The sequence below is a fragment of the Drosophila ananassae genome, chromosome 3R (assembly GCF_017639315.1).
Source record: "Drosophila ananassae strain 14024-0371.13 chromosome 3R, ASM1763931v2, whole genome shotgun sequence".
NCBI lineage: Eukaryota > Metazoa > Arthropoda > Insecta > Diptera > Drosophilidae > Drosophila > Drosophila ananassae.
In genome coordinates this window covers 10,000,001-10,023,075 of record NC_057930.1, presented here as the reverse complement: position 1 = coordinate 10,023,075, position 23,075 = coordinate 10,000,001, and the positions used below count along the sequence as shown (strand labels likewise).

The 23,075-nt window shown below is 41.4% G+C and overlaps 4 protein-coding genes and 1 long non-coding RNA gene across 7 annotated transcripts in view; 2 read left to right on the top strand and 3 right to left on the bottom strand.

The window, feature by feature from the left end:
- Positions 1 to 601: 601 nt before the first annotated feature.
- LOC6504226 lies at positions 602 to 4,298 on the top strand. Of its 2 annotated transcripts, none has more exons than XM_001965093.4 (4): positions 602 to 727; positions 1,566 to 1,665; positions 2,678 to 2,764; positions 2,825 to 4,298. In XM_001965093.4, the coding sequence occupies exons 2-4, from the start codon at positions 1,605 to 1,607 to the stop codon at positions 3,397 to 3,399; spliced, it is 723 nt and encodes a 240-aa protein (XP_001965129.1). In that variant the 5' UTR covers positions 602 to 727; positions 1,566 to 1,604; the 3' UTR covers positions 3,400 to 4,298. The 2 variants fall into 2 exon arrangements, with proteins under 2 accessions (XP_001965129.1, XP_032311356.1); XM_032455465.2 differs by having other exon boundaries at positions 612 to 680.
- On the bottom strand, positions 4,101 to 16,058 carry LOC6506199 (sialin). Its single transcript, XM_001965092.4, has 7 exons — positions 15,527 to 16,058; positions 13,888 to 13,944; positions 5,911 to 6,450; positions 5,481 to 5,851; positions 5,288 to 5,420; positions 4,982 to 5,223; positions 4,101 to 4,920 (listed from the first exon to the last, which is right to left on the bottom strand). The coding sequence occupies exons 2-7, from the start codon at positions 13,925 to 13,927 to the stop codon at positions 4,741 to 4,743; spliced, it is 1,506 nt and encodes a 501-aa protein (XP_001965128.1). The 5' UTR covers positions 13,928 to 13,944; positions 15,527 to 16,058; the 3' UTR covers positions 4,101 to 4,740.
- Positions 16,059 to 16,508: 450 nt separating this feature from the next.
- LOC6506188 lies at positions 16,509 to 18,290 on the bottom strand. Of its 2 annotated transcripts, XM_014905058.3 has the most exons (3): positions 17,899 to 18,290; positions 17,168 to 17,807; positions 16,509 to 16,656 (listed from the first exon to the last, which is right to left on the bottom strand). In XM_014905058.3, the coding sequence occupies exons 1-3, from the start codon at positions 18,190 to 18,192 to the stop codon at positions 16,568 to 16,570; spliced, it is 1,023 nt and encodes a 340-aa protein (XP_014760544.1). In that variant the 5' UTR covers positions 18,193 to 18,290; the 3' UTR covers positions 16,509 to 16,567. The 2 variants fall into 2 exon arrangements, with proteins under 2 accessions (XP_014760544.1, XP_001965127.1); XM_001965091.4 differs by lacking the exon at positions 16,509 to 16,656 and having other exon boundaries at positions 16,805 to 17,807.
- Positions 18,291 to 18,656: 366 nt separating this feature from the next.
- LOC123257458 lies at positions 18,657 to 20,306 on the top strand. Its single transcript, XR_006507542.1, has 3 exons — positions 18,657 to 18,798; positions 19,843 to 20,096; positions 20,185 to 20,306. It is a non-coding gene; the product is annotated as an uncharacterized LOC123257458 (long non-coding RNA).
- A 2,379-nt stretch (positions 20,307 to 22,685) lies between these two features.
- Positions 22,686 to 23,075, bottom strand: part of LOC6506181 (serine/threonine-protein kinase RIO3) — a 2,381-nt gene continuing 1,991 nt past the window's right edge. Inside the window, exon 3 of the mRNA XM_014905057.3 lies at positions 22,686 to 23,075. This exon is cut by the window's right edge and continues 870 nt beyond it. Within this exon, the coding sequence (XP_014760543.1) occupies positions 22,833 to 23,075 (243 nt within the window). The 3' untranslated portion in view covers positions 22,686 to 22,832.

The window sequence follows — 23,075 nt, the reverse complement described above, 5'->3', positions numbered from 1 at the left end:
GTGCCAAAAAAAATATGAAAAACCTAAAAAGCCAAAAAAAGGCAAACCCCAAGCCCAGGCCAAGTGCGCCAATTTAAGCCGAGATGACGTTAATGGAGCAGACTCCAGTAGCCGGTCTCAGATTCAGTTTCAGTTTCAGTTTGAGCCACACTTGAACTGCCTCTGAGTGGCTTAAATGAGAGAGGTTGGGGAGAGCAACGGCGCATGCGCAGCCACCGAGAAAAGTTACGTGATATTTGGATAACACTTGAAGAAATATTTACCAAGTAAATAATGTATACAGTGGGGAGAATAGCGAATTTTTTCTTAACAATTAAATTTATGTTTTTGCGATAGAAAACGTGTGTACAATTTTTTGGTCAAAATATTATAACTTTTCTTCCTTAATTTGAATATTGAAATGCGTTTCCTTCAGTTTGGGTTTAAGAAATATAAATATTTTGTTTCTTAGACAAGTTTTTTTTAAGCTGTATAAAGTAATTTGTATATTTAACTCCCTTGTAATATTTCTTGTACCCCCTTAATTTTTCATTGTGTAGAGAGCATTGTTCCGCCTCCAAGTTAACGCGTGTTGCACGAAAACCGCAGTCGCCGCACTCTCCATTTCAGCTCCATTCAGGCCATTCGAGCCCAGTTGCCGTTGAGACGCGCTTGGGACTAGTTGTGGTCAATTTTGAATGGTGGGGTCGCAATCGTAGAGGAGGAAACCGAATTGAACCGAAAATACGTTAGTTTAATTATGCCATTCGTATGTGTTTTGAGTTTCTGCTCAGTGTTTTTTGGCCTCAAACTGAAATTGAAACCAAAATTACGTTACCAAAAATAGCAACAAGCTATTCAGCCAAAAAAAAAGAAATAACTTTCATTTTTATGCGATATGAAATTTTTGCGCGATGTTTGCTCAGCTTATAAACAACAATTTGTTCAGTTAACGTGTAAATGAATTTTACAAAAGTGAAAAAAAGGCCGAAAGAAGCTCAAAATCAATCAAAGCCAAAATAAGACAAGGCCAACCGCCAACGTAAAACTGTAAAAGCCGAACAAATAATAATAAAAAATAAAGAAAAATACAAGGCAAAGCCAGAAAAAAACCTTAAAAAAAAAAAAACAGCAACAAAAAACCATACAGACTCATTGAACAAAAGTGAGAGTGATTTCCAAACAGTTTGTTGTTGTGGCGTTTTGTATTTACACTTTTATTTAAGCCAGACCCAAACACCAAGACTTTTGTACGATTTTGTATATGGATGTTAGTTGTTAAGTGTGTGAGTGTGTTTGCATATCGCGGGGGAATCGAAATCGCGTAAACAAAAGCGTCCAACCAAAAACTTGGCAACAAAATATTTCGAATATTTGACCAAAGTGACGCACCTGCTCTAAGGCAACTGACCAACCTCAAGTCGCAATCGAGCTACCAGTTTCTGAGTGTTGCGCAAACGGCTGAAAAGCAGTTCGAAATTCTGCAAAAAAAAACAAACCAAACACTAAAAATAATCATAAAAAAAAACACGCCAATATAAATTTGTAATATCTGTGGCATGAAGTAATCGTCTGTGTTGTTGCAGGTTTGTTGCTGCTGCCTGTGGAAATGCTGACTGCCGATCATGTCTTGGCCAAAAAAAAGTGCTAGTCTCTGGCTGCCGTTGCTACTGGGCTTGCTCTACAGTAAGTTAATGCCTTCCAAATCGGTCGAATTACTTAGATTCGGCTTATAACCGGTCAGACGACATCACCCGATCCGGCCCCAGCCTCTCAACTGGAGCTTGGCTTCGGCTCGGAGGGTCCAATAGGTAGACTTTGGCCAAGTCACCAAGCCACCGAGTCAGGCATCCAAGATAGCCCCGGCCAACTTGTTGCCGGTCTTTGTGTCAAGGTCGCCGGATCTCGCTCGCTGTTCATGTTGCTTCGCCTGTGAGGCTTACTTGAAGCGTTTGGAGCTCGGTTTTATTACCTGAAGTCACCTAATGGTTCTCGGTTTGATAGCTTGAAGTGCAAAGTACACCGAGCAAAGTCCTTGAGGTACAAAGTTTTATGAGAATTTGTGAGTTACAGAGAATTATGAAAAAACTATCTCAAGATTTTTATTGTCTTAAGATCTAAAGTTCGCCCTCATCTAGAGTTTATGGGATGTAATTTAATTATGGCTAATAGGAGTTCTTTGAAGCTGGTTAAATTAAAGATTTATTAAGAATTATTAAGAATATTAAAGATTTTAAAGCTTATTTGTAAACTAATTAGTTTACAAATTATAGATGAATTAGATGAAATGAAATCATATCACTTTGAAGTATTATTTCTCTAATTTCTTTAACAAAATAGAAACCAAAACTCACAAAATAAAACAAGCATTTTCCTTTTAAATTGTTTAACATTTAAAAATTTAAACAAACAACACCTTATCCGAGTTTCTAAAGTTAACGAACCCATTTAAACGACCTTCAAAGTAAACCAAACCCCAAAAACGCAGAAATCCCAAGCATCCGCATTGTCCGCAAAGCCCCTAACAATCCGACAACCAAAAAGCCATAAAAGCAAAAGTTGCATAAGATGGCCTACAATATTTAACTGGCCTATAATTTACATAAGTGCTGGGGGATCGGTCGACTCGACAGTAAAGAAGCGATAAAATCTTTAGCCCCGCCAAGTCAATTAAATATCCCCGATATACTACTTGCAGCACAACATGCATCCACTTTCATTGTGCCACGGGAGCTGCCCTCCCTACTCTCCATAGTGTACTCCAATATACCACCGATTAAAAAAGGTAAGATGAATAAATGAGATCCAAAGATAATTGATTTGCAGCATCAATTTTATCAAACAGGGACCGATTCGCGGTTGGGCTTCGGCTTTCGCCTGGGCGAGCATGCCGACTTCCAGGTGATGGTGGAACTGGGTCCCCAGAAGGAGACCCGACCCATCGGCGAGCAGAGCCAGGACGACCAATCATTCAACAAGCGCCAGGTGAGCGCCAGCGATCAGAAGGCCCTGCTGCGCCAGCAGTTCCGCCAGCAGGTGAAAATGGAGGCCGAGAGATTGATGACCTCGACGGAACGGAATGCGGCCAGCTGGCTGGAAACATGGTCGAATGGTATGAAACCACAAAAGCCAAGCCCAAAGGACCGGACGAAGAGACCGCAAAAAGAAAGTTCAGTGCCCCAAAATCCCTCAGGCGCCCTGCAACAATTGCAATTGCTGTACAAAATGGCCACCACTTCTACCACGGAGCCACCAGCTTCCACGCTGAGCGCCCTCAACCTCGGAGGTCCTAGTGGGTTCAAGTTGCCCCCACCGGCGCTCAGCCAGGACACAAACTCCTTGGGCAGTCCTGAGCCGGTCAAGAGCAAGAGCGAAATCACCAAGGAGCTGATGGACGTCAGTCTGGAGACCGAAGTCTAGATCCTCCATAAATCTAGTTACTAGTTCGTTGCGGTATATGTTTGTACCTTTTGTAAATACATAGGTGCCTAGAAAATCAGTATGTAATGTGCCTAGCTTTGATTTTGTAAATAAACTTTAACCTAAAGTAAGTTAAAAAGATTCTTTTAATCAAAAGCCGAAAAATCAGCTGCAAAAATGGTTGTTGGGATTATTTTTCGCCAGAAAGTAGGCAATGAAAACTTTTCACAGTTTGTGAAATGCATGTAGAAATGTTTAAAATATAATTCCGTTTTATTTAATTTTTAAAGGTAAATTGTACCTGATTACTTGGTCTACGGATACATGTACAATCAAATATCCGTACAATTTAATAAATAGCCCGGAAATAAATAATCTTGAACCGAGTGGTATTTTTGAGAGCAACAATAAAAATTTAAAATCATAATTGATTTTTATTTTTTTGCTCACAAATCAATGATTATTTTTGATTCTTATTTTTTCACTCTCAGAATAATGATTATTTTTTGATCATTATTTTATGATTTAAACAAAAATCATAACATTAATCATTTTTTACGGGTCATTATAAAAACAAATATTTTAAAAGAAATTGTATTAATGTTAATTTGAAAACCAAACCCTGCAAATCCTATAAACCTATATACCTCTTTAAACTAAAATATAAAATTCATCTTGTAGATATAGCAACTTTTGCCTTGTCTTTTTCTCTGAGTTATCGTTTATTGTGAACTTATAAAGTGTTTAAATTAATTACATAAATAGTCAAGTATAGTACAACGTTACATGGTTAAATGAACTTAGCTACACTATCAGCATATCTGTATGTATTTTGCTACTTGCATAAATATTTTGTTCATCTAATTGTAAACTAGACAAGTTTATGGCTACTTTATAAATTAAACAAAACATACAGTGCCCGCCCTCAGATCGCCTGTCGATACTAGAAAGTATTCCTCAGAGATCTGGTTGGCGGGCGCAGTGGACATACAGAATACTATAAATCGATTAAGCTACATATATATATAGATAAAGTATGTATACAGTTACAGATTTAGACATAGGAGCTCTAAAGTAAATATTACTTATAAATATAGTCAATTTCCATAAAGCAGACATGTGCATCGGTGTACAGTGTTTTTGGGTGTTTTTCTTCTCACTTTTTCTCCTTCTTATGTGGATGATAATTTTTGTATGTTTTATGCAAAGAAACCTTTCAGAATCCATAAAAATAATGTCTTTCATTCATGTTTTTTCTCCGGTGGAAAAGCTGAAAACCTCTTCAATCTCAAATGTGCAGTATCAAGTACCATAACTTGTGTGATCTCCTCATTAAGAACTTTACTTTCCGTTCTTGAGAGGCACACCCTCCTCTTGGGTGACATCGCTGATCTTCTTGCGCTCTGGGGGATTGTTCCAGGGCTGTAGTTCGCCGGAGCCCAGGATGGCGAACACCACAGCTCCACCGATGTATGTGGCAGCCAGAATCCAGAAGACAATTTGCCATTGATGGAAGGATTTCTATGGGTTTTGGAATAAATTAGTCCAACTTTCATATAAAAATATTTAAAGATAAACTTACATCATCGTAGGTGAGAGCGCCCACCATCCACGTGGAGAGGAATCCACCGAAAGAGGATAGAGTATTGGCCAGACCGAAAATGGTTCCACCAAAGTTGGGGGCAATATCCAAGCCATTGCCCAGGTAACCGGCGGTGACAGCTCCGTGAGCGAAGAGGGCCAGGGAGAAGATGGTCACGGACCAGGTGGAATCATAGCCCAGGAAGACCTGAAGAACCATCAGCAGACCAGGAGTGACCAAAGCTGAAGTGGACGATAAACAAATTTAGTTTTCTATTAAGAACATTTTTCTGGGCGAATTACTCACCGAAAGTTGTGAACAGCTTCCTGGTGGCCGTCGTACTCAGAGTACCCTTCTGGCGCAGGTAATCGGCCAGGTAGGACGAGGCCACGGCCATCACGTACTTGCCCAGATAAGGCAGCGACGAGAAGACACCGTTCTGGAAGGAAAGAACAAAAGTTAGAACTGAAACCCAACCACTTCCTGGTAATCAACCTACCTGCTTGATGTCAAAGTGCAGAATCTCCGACATGAAAGTCGGCAGCTGATTGACCACCGTGAAGAATCCGAAAACAGCCAGTCCGTGGCAGATGATGATGGCCCAGACAGCCGGGGAGCAGAGCAGCTGGCCCCAGGGCACGTGACTGGGACGCTTCTTGGAGGTGGAGGTGCCGATGGCCTCCTCGATCTCTCGCCTCTCCTCGGCAGTGATGCGCGGATGGGTGGCGGGGGTCTCGTAGACGAAGGTGAACCAGGCCAGGGACCAGAGTAGACCCACGGCTCCCGTCAAGTAGAAGACACTGGCCCAGCCAGCAACGGAGATGAGGTAGCCGCAGATGGGCATGGTAATGGCAGCACCCAACGAGGAAGCTGTAGAGTTCGGAACAAGATTAGTAGCTGATTAGACGAAAATAGTGCAGGCAACTTACCCATCATATTAGACATGAACTTGGAGCGCTCCATGGGCGGAATCCAGACAGCAGCCACCGGATGAATGGCCGGCCAGGAGGCGCCCAGCATGAAGCCGAGCACCACTCGGACCACAATCAGCACCACGTAGTTGATGTGAGCCGCCAGCGGCGTGATCAGGGTGAGCAGACTGGCCCAGAGCATGGAATGTCCGAAGACGCGTCGTCCGCCGATCAGCTCCGCCAGACGACCGCCCGGCAGTTCGGTAAGGATGTAGCCCCAGAAGAAGCAACCCAGCACAAAGTTCCTCTGGTACGAGTCCCACGGGAAACGCTCCTCGACCACTTCCACTCCGTCCGTGGACAGGGAGGAAGAGTTGCTGGAGGAGTTGGTGGCCAGTGGCAGTGTCAGGTTCCCCGTCAGAGTGACGTTCTTGGTATCAGTCTCATTCTTCACCACCATGTCCACGATGGCGATGGTCAGGTTGACTCGCAGGGCGTAGTTCAGCATGAAGCCGAGCATGGTCAGCAGGCTGAGCACTTGGCGACATGACAGGAAGTCTGGAAGAGAATGAAAGCCAAAATGAATGCAAGGTCGGGCAATGGCACTCCCCAAAGTCGGGGAGGTTAAAAGGTTGGAGGCACTTAAAATTTAAATCTAGAATATTTCCAAAGCTGGCACATCATGCGATGGACCAACCACAAAAATAAAATCATCCAACTGGAAATTTCTGGCCTGCCAGTTCATTTTTTGATAAGAATTGTCTGTGATTTCTGTGCTATGAACTAAATGTCTATCTTTTGAGTTAATTAAACTAAACTATTAATTACATAGATTAGTCATAATTTGAATAAAAGTAGTATCATTTGGATAAATATATTTAAATTTCTGTTGTATCATCCATAAACATGTAATACTAGTTTCGATGCCGAACCTGTAGACAGAAACCTTATCAACGGGGAGGTGCCCCACTAGTTATTATCTGATGTAATCTGTTGTTTTCGTTACACGATCCGAGTCCCGATAAAAGCATTAATTACCCATACTAATGAGCCAATAAAGTCTCAATGACAAAAGTTAACTGTCAGGTAGAGTGTGACCTCAATAGCAAATCGAATTGCACATGAATTTGATTTGAGGATCGCCGGTGGGTGCAGCAGCTTTTGAATCAGCTCCTTTTGCTCTTTTTTTGTATTTTTTGGCAACACGAGATTCGAAGAAGAAATGATCGTTAAGTGGTGGCCATAATGAGCTCCGATTTGCCTGTCATCTTCCGAGAGTCGGCGGACTCTTGGGCGGTTATTAAGTGCCAAAGTGCATTGTTCGAGCCTTTCGCGTTTCACACAAATCAGCGTATATACACTTTTATAAAAATTCGAGTGCCATTGAACTTCATTGAACCCCCTTCAATTTGGGAAATTTACGCCTGGAGTGTCCGTGTAAATTTATAAGCCGACCTGGCATCGGGCATCGGAGATTGGGGACTGGGGGATCGGGAATCGGAGATAAACTTGCTCCGGCGACTTTCCCATTAATTCGCTATCAGCGAGGGGAGAAAGAGGGCGGGCTATCGGGGCCAGTCTATCGGCTGTCTGGCAGAAACACGCCCACCTCGCTGATTATAGCCCCAATATCATGTTAATGTCATGCAAAAAAAATCACCAAAAAATAAACCAAAACATCCAAAAAAAAGTTCGGTTTGTCTAGACATCTAGTATCATCAAACGGGCGGCAGAACAATAAACCGAGAGCCGAGGACCGAGACACTCGACTTGTATTCAAATTAGCACTCGAAAATAACCGAAACTGAACCATCAAAAAAGAGCGTTAAAAGTTAAAACAACTATGTAGTCATATAACCAGAAAAACGTGCCCGAAATACGCAACGCCAAAGATTCAGATCAGATCGGATCGAATCGGTCTAGAAGCTATATCCAAATTTTTGGAGACAATATCGGAAGATCTTTGATTAGCATCGGCTATGGAAGTTTGCGTCAATGAGAAAGTATAGATCGTTATTAAGTCCCAGAGATCTGTTAATTTCTGGGGCATGTCTCGACACCTGACACCTTAGAACTCAAATGCTAAGAGAGCGTGTGCCACAAATTACCATCATACTTCATTGATAAGGACTTATTTATAATACAAATTATAACCCACAATTCATTATAAAGTCCTTGATATTTATAATTACTATAAATATTTAGACTTATCTGAAAAAGTATAAATAATCCTAGGTCTGGCCAGGAAATCACGACTAAAAATAGACTTGAAACTTTACAAAATTTAAATTCCCACCGGATAAGATAACTGGCCAAATCAAACTTTTATGGCAGCTCTAATTTGTCTAATCATTAAGGGTCTCTAAGAAGAATTAGTCATCTAACTGGCCGTTTCAGTGACTCCTTCCGAGAAGCTTAATGGCTGAAACTTGTTTGCCTCCGAGCTGGAGCTCGAGCTGGAGCTGGAGTTGCTTGATTAATTGTCGCCTCGAACTGTTCTTTTTGTTTTTAAGCGGCTGCTTTGTTTAACGTCAAACTATTTTTATTTTTTGGCAATAAATTATGCGAAGGCTATGCCTGATGTTTACAACCAAAGGGAGGAGGAGGAGGAGAAAAATCCGGCCAAACCAAAAACCGGCTAACAAACTTGGCAATATTTAGGTTTCACACTGCCGGGTCAACTGGATTTTTGACAAACTGTTCTCAGAATTTTAAATTAAACATGAGAGTCCGACTTTGAGGTTGTCTCGTGCATAAACGTATTTGATTTTGATTTTTAAGCCTTTTATTTTCTTGCCTTTGCATTTTTATTTCATTTATTTTTTTGCACTTTAGCATCTTTAGTGGCTGGTGGTGGTGGTGGTGGTGCTCTACTTGAAACAAGTTCCCGAGTCGGCGACAACATAAAAATCCCATCAAAGAAAGGCAAAAAAATTTAAAATAGCCCGCAAAGTAAATAAAACGCTCGTAATGAATACAGCAAACGTGATACTTAAATGACTTTTTTTCCTTTTTTTTTTATTGAAACATCAACAAGTGAATCTGAAATCAGCGAGTGGAGTTTATTCCGTTGGATGGGAAGTTCATTGATTTCTCTTGAAAATTTCAAAAATTATTCAACCGAAAATTCAGTTTAATTAAGAGCACTTGAGGGAGGGATGAGTATGTTTGAATATGTTTGTGTTTTTCAATTATTTTTTTCGAAAGACGCATATCCGGCACTTTTGAGTTGACGCAAAAGAAATTTTCGAAAATCTTTTTGGCCAACACTCTAGTACACTTCTAAGTACGTTCTCTGCTCGTGTGTCTTTTATTTCTATCTATTTGACTTTTTCCGATTCAGTTTTCCTCTAGAGATCTCGGAAGGCTATTTATAATGGCGCTCGAATGCGGGCACTGGGTACACACCCACCGAAATTCTCGACAATCTTTTTAGCACTCTCGATCCTCTCTCCGGCGGATCCTGACCTTCAAAATTGCCTCAAACACTCACTATATTGGCGTCGATTCGGCCGAGTACAGGGTGACTTGGGGCGGTGAAAGTTGGCCGGTGATACCGTCATCAGCCCCCGACCGACTGATTTATTTTCTCCTCAAATAGGAGCGTGATTCGTTTCAAATTTTCTTAGCCACGAAGCGCATGTGATCGGCGGTGGAATGTCCTCAAATGCGTGGGCGGGTGGAAAATTTTCCACCATCCATCCGCTGACGTTCCTGTTTATTATTTTTGTGAAATTTTCATAAAAAAGTCGCGAAAGAAAGGCCCCCATCTACGTCACACTAATGCGCCCTCTTCTGTCATGGTGCCAAGACCGTTTGCTGTTGTTCTTTCTGTTTTTGTAATGGGATAGTGGGAAAAGCGGGCACAACACGGCGTATGAGTTATTTCGAAGGCGCGCCACGACCACGAGCCCACTTTTCTGATTCGATTTGTAGCTATTACTCCCACACCCGGTGCGGTTTCAATTGCGATTGAGATTTCCATAGACACAGCCATAGCCATAGCCTGTGATGTGTAGGAACACGTGTATATATATTATATACTATATAGTAGAGGAATATGTTATATAGTCTCGAATAGGAAATGCAAAATAGTATCTTGTTTTCCAGATAAACTGATTGTAGTGATGTGATCACGATTACAGTGGTTTATGGAATTGATTTATCTCTGTTCAGTTTGTAATTTATTAAAATCGAATATTGAAACTAGTTTTTATGAAACTTATAGTTTCTTCAGGCACTGTACTATGTCTATAGATTCTAGAATCTAGATATATTTGTCGGATGGGTGGCATTGCCGCGTTGCCTTCTAGCGGCAATTATTGGCTTTGTTATGCTGGCCAAATGCATTTCCGGTTCCAACATTGATTCACGGAACTGGCCTCGTCTGTATCGAGTATTTTGCGGTTATTTCTAGAGCTCAGGCATGAGTCTAGACTCTCTAGAGTCGTGTGTTTGCCCAGCCAATTGCCAGGTTCGGTTAAACTGGTTATGATTCAACGACAATGCAATAAGCTAATTAATTGCTGAATTATGGTGGCAATTGTTGTTCGCTGTTAAAGCACACTTATCGCCTTCGCCGCCAGCATTGTGCTGATTTATTGTCGTGCCATCATCCAAGGGCCTCCCCCAGCAGCATTGTCCTAGATTCGTTCCTTTCTTTCCGCCTCGAAATCTTCCATGGAAATTTACAATTGGCTTCGAGATTGGAACTTGTGTGCACTTGTGGCGCTTGCCGTCCAAAGTGCAATCCCGTTGCGGAACTTGCATGGATTTACTGCCGCCGGGACGGTGTCCGGCCAAGTGTCCGTGTCCGGGCTATTCCCGGCTGATAACTCACAAGGAATGTCTGGCTGGCTCTCGCCCGATGGATGGATTTACAACGAAAATCCAAATCTTTATTGACTTGGGCGCATTGCAGCCATAAAGTGGCCGAAGAACACTTCAATTCGTTAGTGTCTCCTTGGCTCAGCATAAAGTATCATGCCTCCGGTTGCCATACCTCATAAATGTATCTTCAAGTTGTCATTTCCTCTGGCCGTATCTCAGACATGCACGTGCCGGCTAATGAAGAGCTCTACAGGTTGTAAACAAGTTGCTGCCTCGGCTGTCAGTGACTTCAATCCCCTCGATCCACTCTATCCCCCCCTATCAGCCCATCTCGACCCGTGCATGTGTATAATTTTATGGCAAGTATAAAAAATATATAAAAAAGGGGCTCGTCGCCAAGCGTTTAGTGGACTCTGTTCGTAGAAAAAATATTGTTTTGCCCCCATTAGTATTATCATTTATTTCGCAAATAGTTGAAAACTATTGTCCGAACTTTGGCACAGGAAAGTCGTTAAGATCACGCGTTGCCTTGAATAAGGAGGCTGGACTCTGTTTATATATAGAACATCGAATAAAAATATTATTTTCGTTAAATCAATGGAGGCATATTCCGTCTCAGCCGATTCGGTTATCAGCTCTCGTCGGGCCGACTACTGTCCGAGAGCTAGATTCTGGAGATCCCGGGGGTCAAAGCCAAAGAATTATTTTTGATTTACTGTCTGGACTGGATGGCTTGATTAATTTTGGTAGATTATTGCTAGAAAACTGGAAATTTCTAGCTAGTGGCTAGTTGGCAATTAAACGCAAAAAGTGTGCCACATGCCAGGGAATTACTACGCAAAATATGAAATTAAAAAATTCTTCTAGGCTTACAATTTTACCAACCGAAGTAAACAACTTTGTCGGTTCCAAGAAATTAATTTACGTCAATTAAAGACAATCACTGAGGCGGGGGGTTTCAAAACTGGACTTGAATTAATTATTGAATTAAACGAATATTAAAAATGTGGAATTAAACAATCCAACCTGTTGGTCGTGGAGTTTCTGCCAATAACTCAGAGACAATGGAGTCACATGCTGTCAAAAAACTGGAGGGTCTAGTAAACACATCGCCGTGAAGTGGCAAAAGTTTAATAACAACTTATCGTGAATGGAGCGTGTGCTCATTATTCATTACTTGTTTGGGGGGCTTAGCTCAGAGCTCAGTGCTGGAGCTCGGAGCTGTTTGATTAATTCCAGACAATGAAAAGTTGTCATTCCCTGTTGCCAAGGGCTATTCACCCTGCGGATTCAAATGAGAATTCTAATTTTTTACGCCCCGGGGGCTTCACCGAAGACCGAACTCTGAATTGCGATAGCGAGGCATTTAATTGTTTCCAATTGGGTTACTTTAAATGGCTATGAAACACAAATTAATCTAATGATTTTAAAGGCTTTTTTTCTTCTAATGGGCTAAACTGATTATCGAGTAATTGAGAGGTTTTTTTTGTAGAGTATAACCCAATTACTTGTGATTTTGATCAACAAAAAGTCCCTCATTTTTTTCACTTCCCTTTTAATTGAAACCTCTAAACTACCGAGGTACCTTCGCCTGCAATGCCAGTCATAAAATCAAGTAAATATCGGCTATGAATCACACTTTATAGCCTATTGTGGGTGGAAGCAATAAAAGCTTGTAACAATCGACTTTAAACAGTATATAGATGATTGAGCTGGCAATTGTCTAAAGCAGAAAATCCTTGAATCAGCCCGAGTGGAGTAATTCGCAATTCGCACCTCCCCCTAATTAGAGGGGCGTTTATTAATCGTGAGACGCACTTCGCACCTTCCGGCCAGTGCAGCGCCCCAACCTCCCCTCGATACTTCCGTGCTAATTGCCGCTTTTCTGATTACGGGTTTAGGCCTTATCTATCACTCACGGGGTCGCCGACGAGCTGTGCACTCGAGCATGAGATCCTCACTGCCCACAGCCCACAGCCCCCCAGCCTGTCTGATTGTCTGGCTTTTAAGTGCTAAATAGCTCGAAAAGTACGAATTAAATAGCAAACAGTCGGATGACCGCCGCTGATAGACTATTTAAAATTCTGTCGCAACCACAGTCGAGTGTCTATTCACCATTAATTGCCGAAGTGTACTCGGAATTTAGTCCATGAACTAAACTTTCCACCAGCAGCATACAAAAAAATGACAGTTCAGAGAGCCACTAACGTGTTTAGTTAGCGTGACTGCGCTAATTTCTTTGCATATAACATAGCCACTGTCTAGTTTTGTGGGTGTCTCGGAAATGTCATAACCATGGCGTCATGAGGTCGACCAACTGCGCAGTCCAGGAGTCACAAGGTGCGGACTTTCATATCGAACACTATACGCCCAAGGAGTGTCACGACAAGGATATCCATGAAGCGGGACAGGTTCAAGGGGTTGCTACTCGGAAAGTGTGACAAGGTAAGGCTTACTATTTTTAGATTTCAACAAGCCAGTAAGTCAGGTGGCTTTTAATACAAACACACCTCCTATCCTTCAGGTGATTTATTGGAAATCAGTTCTCCTTTGTTCCGAAGGACTCGCGGAAACTGTAAGGTCAACCGTCATTCAATTCAATCATCCACTCTGGAAGCATACATCAGCCCCCAATTGATTTGTAACCTCAATTCAACTTGTCTCGTTGACACCGTTTAAGAGTGTCAACTGGACCGGACCGGACTGCTCTCGGAGATCGATGGGCAGCCGTGAAGACACCAACCAATTTGTTTATTTTAACCGAGTTTCAATGCGTGCCCCAAGTTTAATTGGCCGCCAGCAGTTTAGCAGCCAAACGTGGCGCGCCCCGATTTTAAATGGCGTCATGCGGTTGCTAGTCTGGTGTTATCGATGCGACGAGTCCACAGAACCTCCACAAAAAAAGGGGGCTCGGCTGGTGGGTAAGGTATTTGGTTCTGGCATTTTCGACAGTCCCGCTACCATATTGTATTTCATCTGGGAGAGTAACATTCGGATTTAGACAGAAAAATTATGGGATCACTTTCAAAAATTATTCAACGTGATGTGCAAGTTTAATATTTTCCCGAAAACTCGATGTCATTTCAATGTTTTTTACTGCAGTTATTAGTACGTAACTCTGAGGGGAATTTTTGTGATGAAATCATAAACTTTTTATCTACTTACTTCGCACTCTGTGCAGGCCTCCTTTCTCCGTGTTGGACATGACGCCTCCCTGAAGCTCTGCAAATGGAAATATACCAAAATTTTAGCATGGCTCTTAAATTAAAAACGAAATATCGCATTCAACTATGATAGGCATCTAGAAATTAAGATATTAATAGTCTGAGAAGTTAATGAAACTTTTTCCAGAGCAACAAAAAAAAATCAAAAAGGAGGTTCCCACTATCTTATCATATCTTATCGTTGGTGTCTCGTGTTCGTACCTGAACGTGTCCACCGCCCGACAAAAAAAGGTTTTCTATTTTTTTCCCAAGAATTTGGACAGTGCCGTGTCTGTCCCATGACTCAAGGCAAATTATATCACCCACCAAGTGGCGGTGGTGGCTCATTCATAACTACACCGGATTCCCCCCGCCGGGACGCCAACCCCGGAGAGGCTTATCGTCGGTTCTGGCCCCTTATCGCGTCCCGTCTGCGTCTTCAAATGCCGCCGCCCAGAAATCTAAAATTCTAAATATAATGAAGCAAAGAACACTGCCGCAAAGTGGCGCCCCAAAGCGTGATGTTCGAGTCTATTTTATCAATAGGAATTTTGAAAATTAAAAAGTATGCTTCTTGGGGGATATGTATATACTATAAGGCACAGAGTCTAGGCATTATCTCTAAAAAAAACTGCTAAGAAACCCCCAGAAGTTCCTGATGAAATTACCCTTGAAACCGCTTATCAAAGAAAAATGTTGGTGGATATAATTTATCGTGGAGTGGTGGAAATTTGTTAGCAATATGCGATTTTTGCATTCTAATTATCACTAAACACGTGCAGTTGGGGGGACTGGGAGGCCCTAGCAACACTTTTGGGGTGACTTGGTCCAATCAATTAACTTTAGTTTATATGGTGTTTGCCCAGTTTGTGGTGCAAATATTTGCCGGCGTCTTGGCAACAAAAAACACATACACTTATGTCCACATGATATGTGAGTATTTCGCCTGCCCGGCCCACCAAATTATCGTCCTTGCCTATGACATTATTGGCCTGTGTGTGCATGTTGCCATGTTATTAGCCCAATGAGAAGCGGCATCTGTCAGTTGTCGGTTGACGGTTGTCGGTTGTGTGGGCACTGACTATATACGACTTCAATGTGGTCACATGTCTGTACGTCATTTTCCGACTCTATGTATATGACTAAAAAAAAAATAAGAATATTCGGCAACACGCGCCACATTTCTCGCGGCGGGGAGGTCAGCAGCATCATCGGGTGGGATTTGCTTACAAATAATAGCAATTACAGCAAAAAACCCATGGAAAGGCCTACACATGATTAGGTCTTATATTTATAGAAAACTTAATTGCTATGAGCACTTGTATGATCACTTTTGTTTTCGCGAAACGCCATCGACTCATTCTCAGGCAATTATGTTGAAAACACTAACTATAATCACTTTTTCACCAACTCCCTCTATCTTTGCTCTGTTTCATGTCTTAAATCTAATTAATTATGTTAAAGACACTAACTATAATCACTTTTTTAACAACTCCCTATATCTTTGCCCTGTTTCGTATCTTAAATCGAGTTAATTAGCCTTATTCTAGGAGAGACACACACAGAACTTAAGCATAATTGCACTAGATGTTGCAACCCACCTTGCAATCGACACTAACCGCAGCAGCAACAACTAACGACTGTTAGTTGTTAATGGCAAATTATATAATTTGTTCAGCACAAACCAATTAACAATCTGTAACTGTGTAATTGTATTGACAGTAATTTGCATAAAACGAAACACACCCAACCGAACGGCGACCGCAAAAGACCGCACACGTGCGTTGTAGAGTTTAACAAACAGAGATACTTCAGGCACAGATGCAGATACAGATACAGATACAGCTAAAGATACTTTTTGTACCGACGGATCGCACAAGCTGAGAGAGTTTATTTATTGAAACAAGACACAAAAACACTCCCGGACAAGAACTGTTTCCGACTATTTTGGACGGACAGCTGTTGATTATTTTTGACCAAAAAAACTACTCCTGGCGCAGGCGCAGGCGATTCTAGAGTTTTGGTCGAAAAGATTCGAAATCGGTGTTGCTACTTTATGTTGCTGTGACTGGTGTTGCTGCTGCTGCTGCTGATGTTGTGCTCGCTCGGAGCGTTGAAACTCAATTGAAAATGCGGAACGTTCGGCGCGGCTTTTTCTTTGCTCCGACAGCGACGCCGGCTTCGCTGCCAGCGGCTTCTGCCGCTGTCGTCGCCGCTGACGTCCGGCGTTGTTGTTCGTGGGATGCAAAATTCAAATTCTTGCGCCACGCCGCGCTGTTTTATTTTATTTTTATTTTTTTTTTGTGCTGTACCTTATTTCTCGACTTGTTATTTTTTTCGCCTCTTTCTCTTTTACTTATTATATACTTTCCCAGCGCTGTCAGTTCGATTGCCCAGCTGCCATTATCCAGATACGATCGGGACAGATCGCAACGGATGGCTAATCCCCTCACGGCTCCCCTAATCTGGAAAATATTTCATTTATCTGAGCAAGCAATTAACTAATATATTTTTACGAAATAGTTAATACAATACATTTACAATACTTTCTTATAAACAATAAAAAAATAGTTAACATCTATATAAACATTTCATGTGTCTGAATTTTTCGAATTACATTTTTACAAAAGAACAAAATATTTTTAATGTTCGAACGAATTCACATGCGACCATCGTTCCGAGCCAATAAGCAGTGCATTCTTTTCCAAAAAACTCCTTCTATGTTGGTGACCTGAAATAAACCGAAACCGATATTCAGAAAAAGAAACTATCAAAATTCTATTCAATAGTTAAAAGTATAAGAACTATCTATTATTATTGAAGTATAGGACCTATGAAGTATTTGGTTAAAGAACAATATGTTCCAAAAAGAGTCATAATTATCGACAAAATTATTCGAATGTATTAAATGTTAGGAAAATATTATCCAAAAATTACACTAATTTTACAAGTTAATTACGATTTTTTTTAGATTCCGTTTTGAGGAAGTGAAATTTTCATCTACAATCCCGGCAACTGGAAACTGAAACAAGGCTTTGGCATTTCGAATGGGTCGGGAGCAAGTCCCGATCTATTGGAGTACAAAATAGATGGGGATTGTAACAAAAAGAGTGCCCAGTTTTAAATAGAGAAGCGGGTCCAACGCTCCACGAGACTGGGACGCGCGGAGGCCCGGAATCGTTCGTCGAATATCGGGCAGAACTTCTCCGGGAAGCGATGCTGCAGGCAACGGATCACCGTACCCGTAAGGTAGTATCGCGGTGGCCAGCGGCACTCGCACGGCGGGATGCACTCCTTGCAGTTCATCTGCATGGCGTTCCACTTGCTGACGGTGGTGGTTAGGATGGGGGCCAGGCAGCTGAGGCGGCTCGGCAATCGCATGTCCCGCTCCGTCCAGTCGCAGTCGCACGGCGGAATGCAGGTGCGACACATCATATCATCTGGACCCACTTCCGACATCGAGTACTCCGGCTCCTCCTGCGGCTTGTCGCACTCGTACATCTTGACCCGCCGAATCATGCCGATCAGTACCTTCTCATTATGCTCATTCTCGCGCCTCAGCCACAAGTAGAGTCGGTCCCAATGGTCGAGGTTCAGGGGTCTCTTACGGATCAGCTGCATCCGGCGATAGAGGTCCGACCGCCGCACCTCGTCGTAGTTCACCCCAGTCTGGGTGTGGAACAGCAAGTAGAGCTCATTGGGCTTCTCGTCCGGCAGCGAAATGCTGGACGAGAACTTGGTCAGCGTGAAGTGGAACAGCATCCGGATGCCGTAGGCTATGTGACGAATGTGGTCGAAGTCCGTGATGTTCATCGCACACAGGGCAGTGGCGTCTAAAAGGAGCAGCTTTCTTCCAGTGATCATGTTCACGCGAAAGGTGTTCTGAAAAAAATTACATTGAAGTTGAGTCCTGTGACTATAGATACCTGTTACTTGTCCCCCTTCAAGTACCAGGATTCAACTGGAAACCCACCATATACTGCGGATAACCATAGCTGTTGATCCATCGCCTGATGTCCATGTCGTCCCATTCAAAGACCGAGGGCAATGGCAACTTATCCACCACATTGACACACAGCTCCACCAAGGATTCGGGCGATGTCCTGAACTGTATCGGCACATCGTCCTTGTTATATTTGGGGCATCCCAGAAGGAAATCATTGCGCCGAAATTTTGTGGCAGCAATTCCCGATTCGGGTTTTTTTTTCTTTATAACTACTTTCTTCACCCGGAACTTGGTGTCCGCAATTCCGTAAAGATAGGGCATCTTGTTACAATTTAGCTTTAATAACAATTTTTTTTCTCTATTCGTGTGTGTAAAAAAACAGCAACTGAAATATAGTCGGAAAAGGCACTGGTTGCTGGGCCAACATTTTGATGAGCTGTCAGAAATTCTGATAAAATAAGTCTTTTTATGGTAGTTTGTTTTTAGGATACATGTGTAAGCTTTTCACTCTAGACTCTAGATAATGGCTTTATAAACTGTTGACTTGGCTTTAACTTAATTTTCTCATGAATAAACACTATCCTGACTAGGGAGTGCTATTTTCGGCGGCAATACTGGAGGTTGAAGGGCTTCAGGTTTCCATTTTGCCAACTTCGCCTTGTTAGCGCCTTTCGTAAACAATTTGCCAGAATCTGGCGAAATCTGAACGAAACCAGAACCAGGTAGAGAGATTGGGCAATACTTTCAAAGGTCCACCCCGGTGCGAACATCTGTCCGTCAATCAGCACACGCCAGTAGGGAGCTATCTCCCAGGTAGATCGATCGCTTCGCCCGAGGACTCTATCAGATACTAACGGTTCTCTCAGTTCCCCGGGCCCGGGTCAAATCCGACCACATGGCTATTTTGCTGTCAAAACATGGTCAAGGGTAAGCGCTACAAAGTTACAAACATTCGGTCATCTGACCGCGAATATGTTTGCGGGTTATTAATGAATGATGCGAGTATATTGAAATCGCCCGGGGCTATATGGCCGCTGACTGACTCATCGCGGCTCGAAACGAATGGGATCAGTTTGTTTTTTCGAATACGGTCGTCTCACGTGATTGGAGGTGATTTTTATGGAAACACGTTTCTGGCCATTTCTGCCATTTTTTATTTGTCTTTTTTTTTGTTATAAATATTTTTTACGCGTTGCTCGTTCGGCAATCAAGCAAAAGCCCAATAAACCTCATCAGGTTCATTTGGGCGAGCGCTTACCTTCATTAGCATGCGACTGTCAATTTTTTATTATTTTTGCAACAGTTTTTCGCCTTAAATTGCGATGACACTTCGTATTGAAATGTCCAAAAAATATCAATTAATTTTGTTTGTTAAAAAGTTTAGCACTAAAGTTCCATTTTGGGAACTCTTTACACAGTTTTCTAAAATATCATAATGGGAGAGATATTTACTTGGCAATGGGTTTTTATACAAATTATTCCGACAAGTATTTCTTTCCAAAACCCATAATATTGAGCTTAAGATATAGGCCCCACATTTTACATTTTTAGAGTAAGCAAACAAATAAAAAACAAAAACATTACCCGGAAGATATTGTTAAGAATCCACCAAGGTTAGGCAATAAAAAATATTCTAGGGGGCTTACTATTTTCCAAGAACACGTGTAACCTAAAATAAATGATTACAATTTGTGTAAAGAATGGTAGATTCTTTGCAAAAAAAGTCTTTAAACTCCCCAAGGTAGTGTGCTGAATCTAAAATAGAACTTAATCACCGACATCACAGATTTCACTTTCGCTCAAGTCAACGTTTATTTTGCAATAGCCGTCTTTTTAGGGGCGTGCCGATGCGCCACCGTAAAAAAATGAAAACGATATGACCATGTAAGGGCAGCCAACTATGCCAACTATGGTGCATCGGATCGGACAATGTAATGGTGGCAACAATAAATTAAGGTTCTATTTTTGTAGCTAACTTGAATTACATGGTCGGACGTTCCTCGGGAAACTCAAGCCGGTTGCCAGCGACAAGTTAACAAGTTAGAGTCTAACCCAAAATAGAAGACGTCGCTGTCCAAGTGTCTTAGCGTCCAAGAGTGGAGCTCTTCGCTTGACCAACTTGCTCACCTGATGTGCACTGAAGGAAAATAAAAAATAATAAAAATACTTTTGCACAGAATCTATAGACCTTGATGGCTCAAATTGCATATAAGTCACATATCTTTGTATGTATTGTTACTAATAAAAATATTTTTTAATATATATATTTCTTTATTTAAATTAAACAATTTTTCTTTACATGTATCACTGCAGGTACAACATGAAAATTAATAATGCAAATAAATTGTTAACTTTAAACGCGCAAATTCCAGTCTGCACACATCGCGCGTGTGTGTGTGCTCAAGTGCGTGTGTATGAGTGAGTGGAGCATGGTGCCCGGGGGGAGCAGACACTTGAGGTCAGTTCGATCACGATCGCTTCGGCAGAGAAGCTCCACATGCGTCGACCGAGGCAGAAGCCGAGGCAGAGGCAGAGGCAGCGCAGCAGCCGCCAAGATCACGACGAGCCTCCTTCGAAGTTTTCGGTCACTGCTTCTTCCTCTTTATGCCGTCAAGTGGTGCACTTGTGTGAGTAACTCCACTGGAAGAAAAACATAAACTTTATGATTTTAATTATAGTTTTTAGACCAATAAGCATATTTTAACTTCATTTTTTTAATTAAATAATAATAAATGTATAATATTATTTATATATATTTTTAGGACCTGGGACCTGTGATTTCTCTCCGTTATACTAATTAATTTCATGCCTAGGTCAGCCCCCTTTTTCACCCAACTAGCATGTATCGGAATGGCTTGGAATTAGTGGTGGAGCGCCTGATTGCATGCCTGGCACATTTTAATTGATGATCCAAACGAAATGTCTGAGTTTATAGCTTTGTTTGGAGTTTTTTCTCAGTTGTCGTTTTTTTCGCTCACTGTCTTTATGATTATTGCCTTGGCTTTTTATTCGTGATTATTTTTTATTTTTCTCTGCAATGAAAGCTGGTTTCGAGTGCTCCACAAACTTAAAAATTCTTTGAATTTCATAAGATTTCTTAGAAATATATTTGAGATAAATATTTGAAAAAGATCACTTTTAAGAAAGTAATCAGTGTTTGAAAATCTTAACATTTTTTATAATCAAAAAATATAACACTTTCTTATCTTCGTGATTTTATATTTTCAAATGAATTTTTTAATATGTTATTTGCGCTAAAATTTTTTTACGATCTCAAAAGCCAATGACACATTCATTTCAACACATTATTCAACCTTGTATGAAAAATAAATAACAGTAATTTTATTAAAATTCTCTCTTAGAAAAAGTAAGAAGCGGCCATTAAAGACGCCATTTTGTTTAACTCTTGGAGTTTGGAACTCCAAAAACTATGCAACAAAAACATTCTTCTTTGCATGTATTTGTTAGGTAGAGGGTATCTCATAGCTCATATAGTTAGCTCCTTACAATCGGATGACTCTTGCTCCAACTCTTGCTGAGTGCTCATCTATTTCGAACTTCTTCGTGTCCCCACGCCCCTTTGTTCGCTTTCGCTCTTCCTCTTTCGCATCTTTGCGTCACCAGCAGCCGGACAGCAGTCGGGCCCCCTTATGGCGTCTATGTGTGGGTCCCATGCTCTACCCATACACCCGTACACCAGGCACACACCTACACAAGAATATATATTTATATGGCATATACTCGTATCACAATTTCAAGAGACGCTAATAGAAGACGATGCTGGGGCAAGTGTTTTTTTAGCTCTGCTGTTGCCAACGTCAAATGTTGCTGCGCTTTATAAAAAATCAAAAAAAAAAAAATCATAATATTTTCCACTTTCGAGCGCCGCAAGTAAGTAAACAACAAATAATATGTAGATGCAATGCTGCGTGTGCGGATGCCGGAGAGAGAGTTCAATTTTGATTGACGGGCTACAGAATAAAAACAAATTGAAATCATTTTGATCGAAATTCAGTTTCAACGACCTGTGGCTTTGATTGCCAACTGAAACACACTATTTTGTATTATTCTAGAATGTAAATTTTAGTATGAGTAAGGTTTCAAATAATCCTGTTTCGGATATCAAAGAAATTGAATGAGAACCAAAAAAAGGTTTGAAACTTTGCTAAGGCTGACTGGATATTAAAAATCATATTAAAATTCAATAAAAGCAAATTCTTAGTTAACTATTCTATGAACTAGTGGCATAATATACGCCACAATAATGTGAAATGATTGATAAGGAAGGGTAACCCAAGACAGACTTTGATTTCCACCTCATTCGAAATCAACAGACGCACTGAACTGCTCAGAACTGGATTCCGACGTCATATTTAAACTTTTATATTTTTCTAAAGTCCAACCTGAAAACGCATCTAGACTATAGATTGTAGATTCTAGAGCCTACTAGATAGACATAGTAGTACCACTTCCTACGAATCGACAGTTCCAGCGACGCGTGTATGGAAATTCTATTTGTAATCATCTGATCGGAGGGGATCTGATCGAATGAACCGACAAATCTCCCAATTAATGGGGAAAACTGCGCATCAAATGGGTTCAATTGTCGGGTTAGCTGACGGCGACGATGGGCGTGGCGCGTGTGCCCAGTGATGCCTGACATTTGCATTAATCTTAATTGATTAATAAAAATTCAAGATCAAAGCTATTAAGAGGACATATCCGTAACAAGTAGAGTGCAGTCCTAAGAGGAAGACCTATCCGGACAAATATTTCAAGGCTTAAATATTCAAATTAGAAAACCATACAAAAGATTAGAGTTTGTCTCAAGGAGTCTCTTAAAGCCAAGTCTCTTGGCTGTAAGCATTGTATTTCTTCCTTTGGAATTTAACAAATTCTATTAGAATTGCTCAGGCCAAACTGATAATATCAATATGAACAATAACTATACTTTAAATATATCAATTTTTGGCAGTTTTTTCTTCCGAGTTCGTCGCGTCATTATCGTTTCCATCGCTCGTCTGATCTTGGTCCTCATGTTCTTCATTGTCATTGCTATCCTCGTTCTTTCTTAGGGCCTTCTGGGCCTCTCGATCCCGTTGCGATTTCTCCCACGCCAGCTCGAAAGGATACTCCAGGGGCTTAAGTGCGTCGGGGCACTCTTCCTTGTTCGGAGCAGTAGCCTGCATGATGGACGCCGAACG

What these genes read in the sequence shown, in the direction of transcription:
- LOC6504226 (XM_001965093.4), top strand. Translation starts at nt 1,605, where the DNA reads ATGTCTTGGCCAAAAAAAAGTGCTAGTCTCTGGCTGCCGTTGCTACTG. An exon ending in GCTACTGGGCTTGCTCTACA is followed by an intron (nt 1,666 to 2,677) that starts GTAAGTTAATGC and finishes TACTACTTGCAG; the next exon opens with CACAACATGCATCCACTTTC. An exon ending in TATACCACCGATTAAAAAAG is followed by an intron (nt 2,765 to 2,824) that starts GTAAGATGAATA and finishes TTTATCAAACAG; the next exon opens with GGACCGATTCGCGGTTGGGC.
- LOC6506199 (XM_001965092.4), bottom strand. Translation starts at nt 13,927, where the DNA reads ATGTCCAACACGGAGAAAGGAGGCCTGCACAGAGTGCGAA. An exon ending in AGGCCTGCACAGAGTGCGAA is followed by an intron (nt 6,451 to 13,887) that starts GTAAGTAGATAA and finishes ATTCTCTTCCAG; the next exon opens with ACTTCCTGTCATGTCGCCAA. An exon ending in GTTCATGTCTAATATGATGG is followed by an intron (nt 5,852 to 5,910) that starts GTAAGTTGCCTG and finishes CGAACTCTACAG; the next exon opens with CTTCCTCGTTGGGTGCTGCC.
- LOC6506188 (XM_001965091.4), bottom strand. Translation starts at nt 18,192, where the DNA reads ATGCCCTATCTTTACGGAATTGCGGACACCAAGTTCCGGGTGAAGAAA. An exon ending in ATGGTTATCCGCAGTATATG is followed by an intron (nt 17,808 to 17,898) that starts GTGGGTTTCCAG and finishes AATTTTTTTCAG; the next exon opens with AACACCTTTCGCGTGAACAT.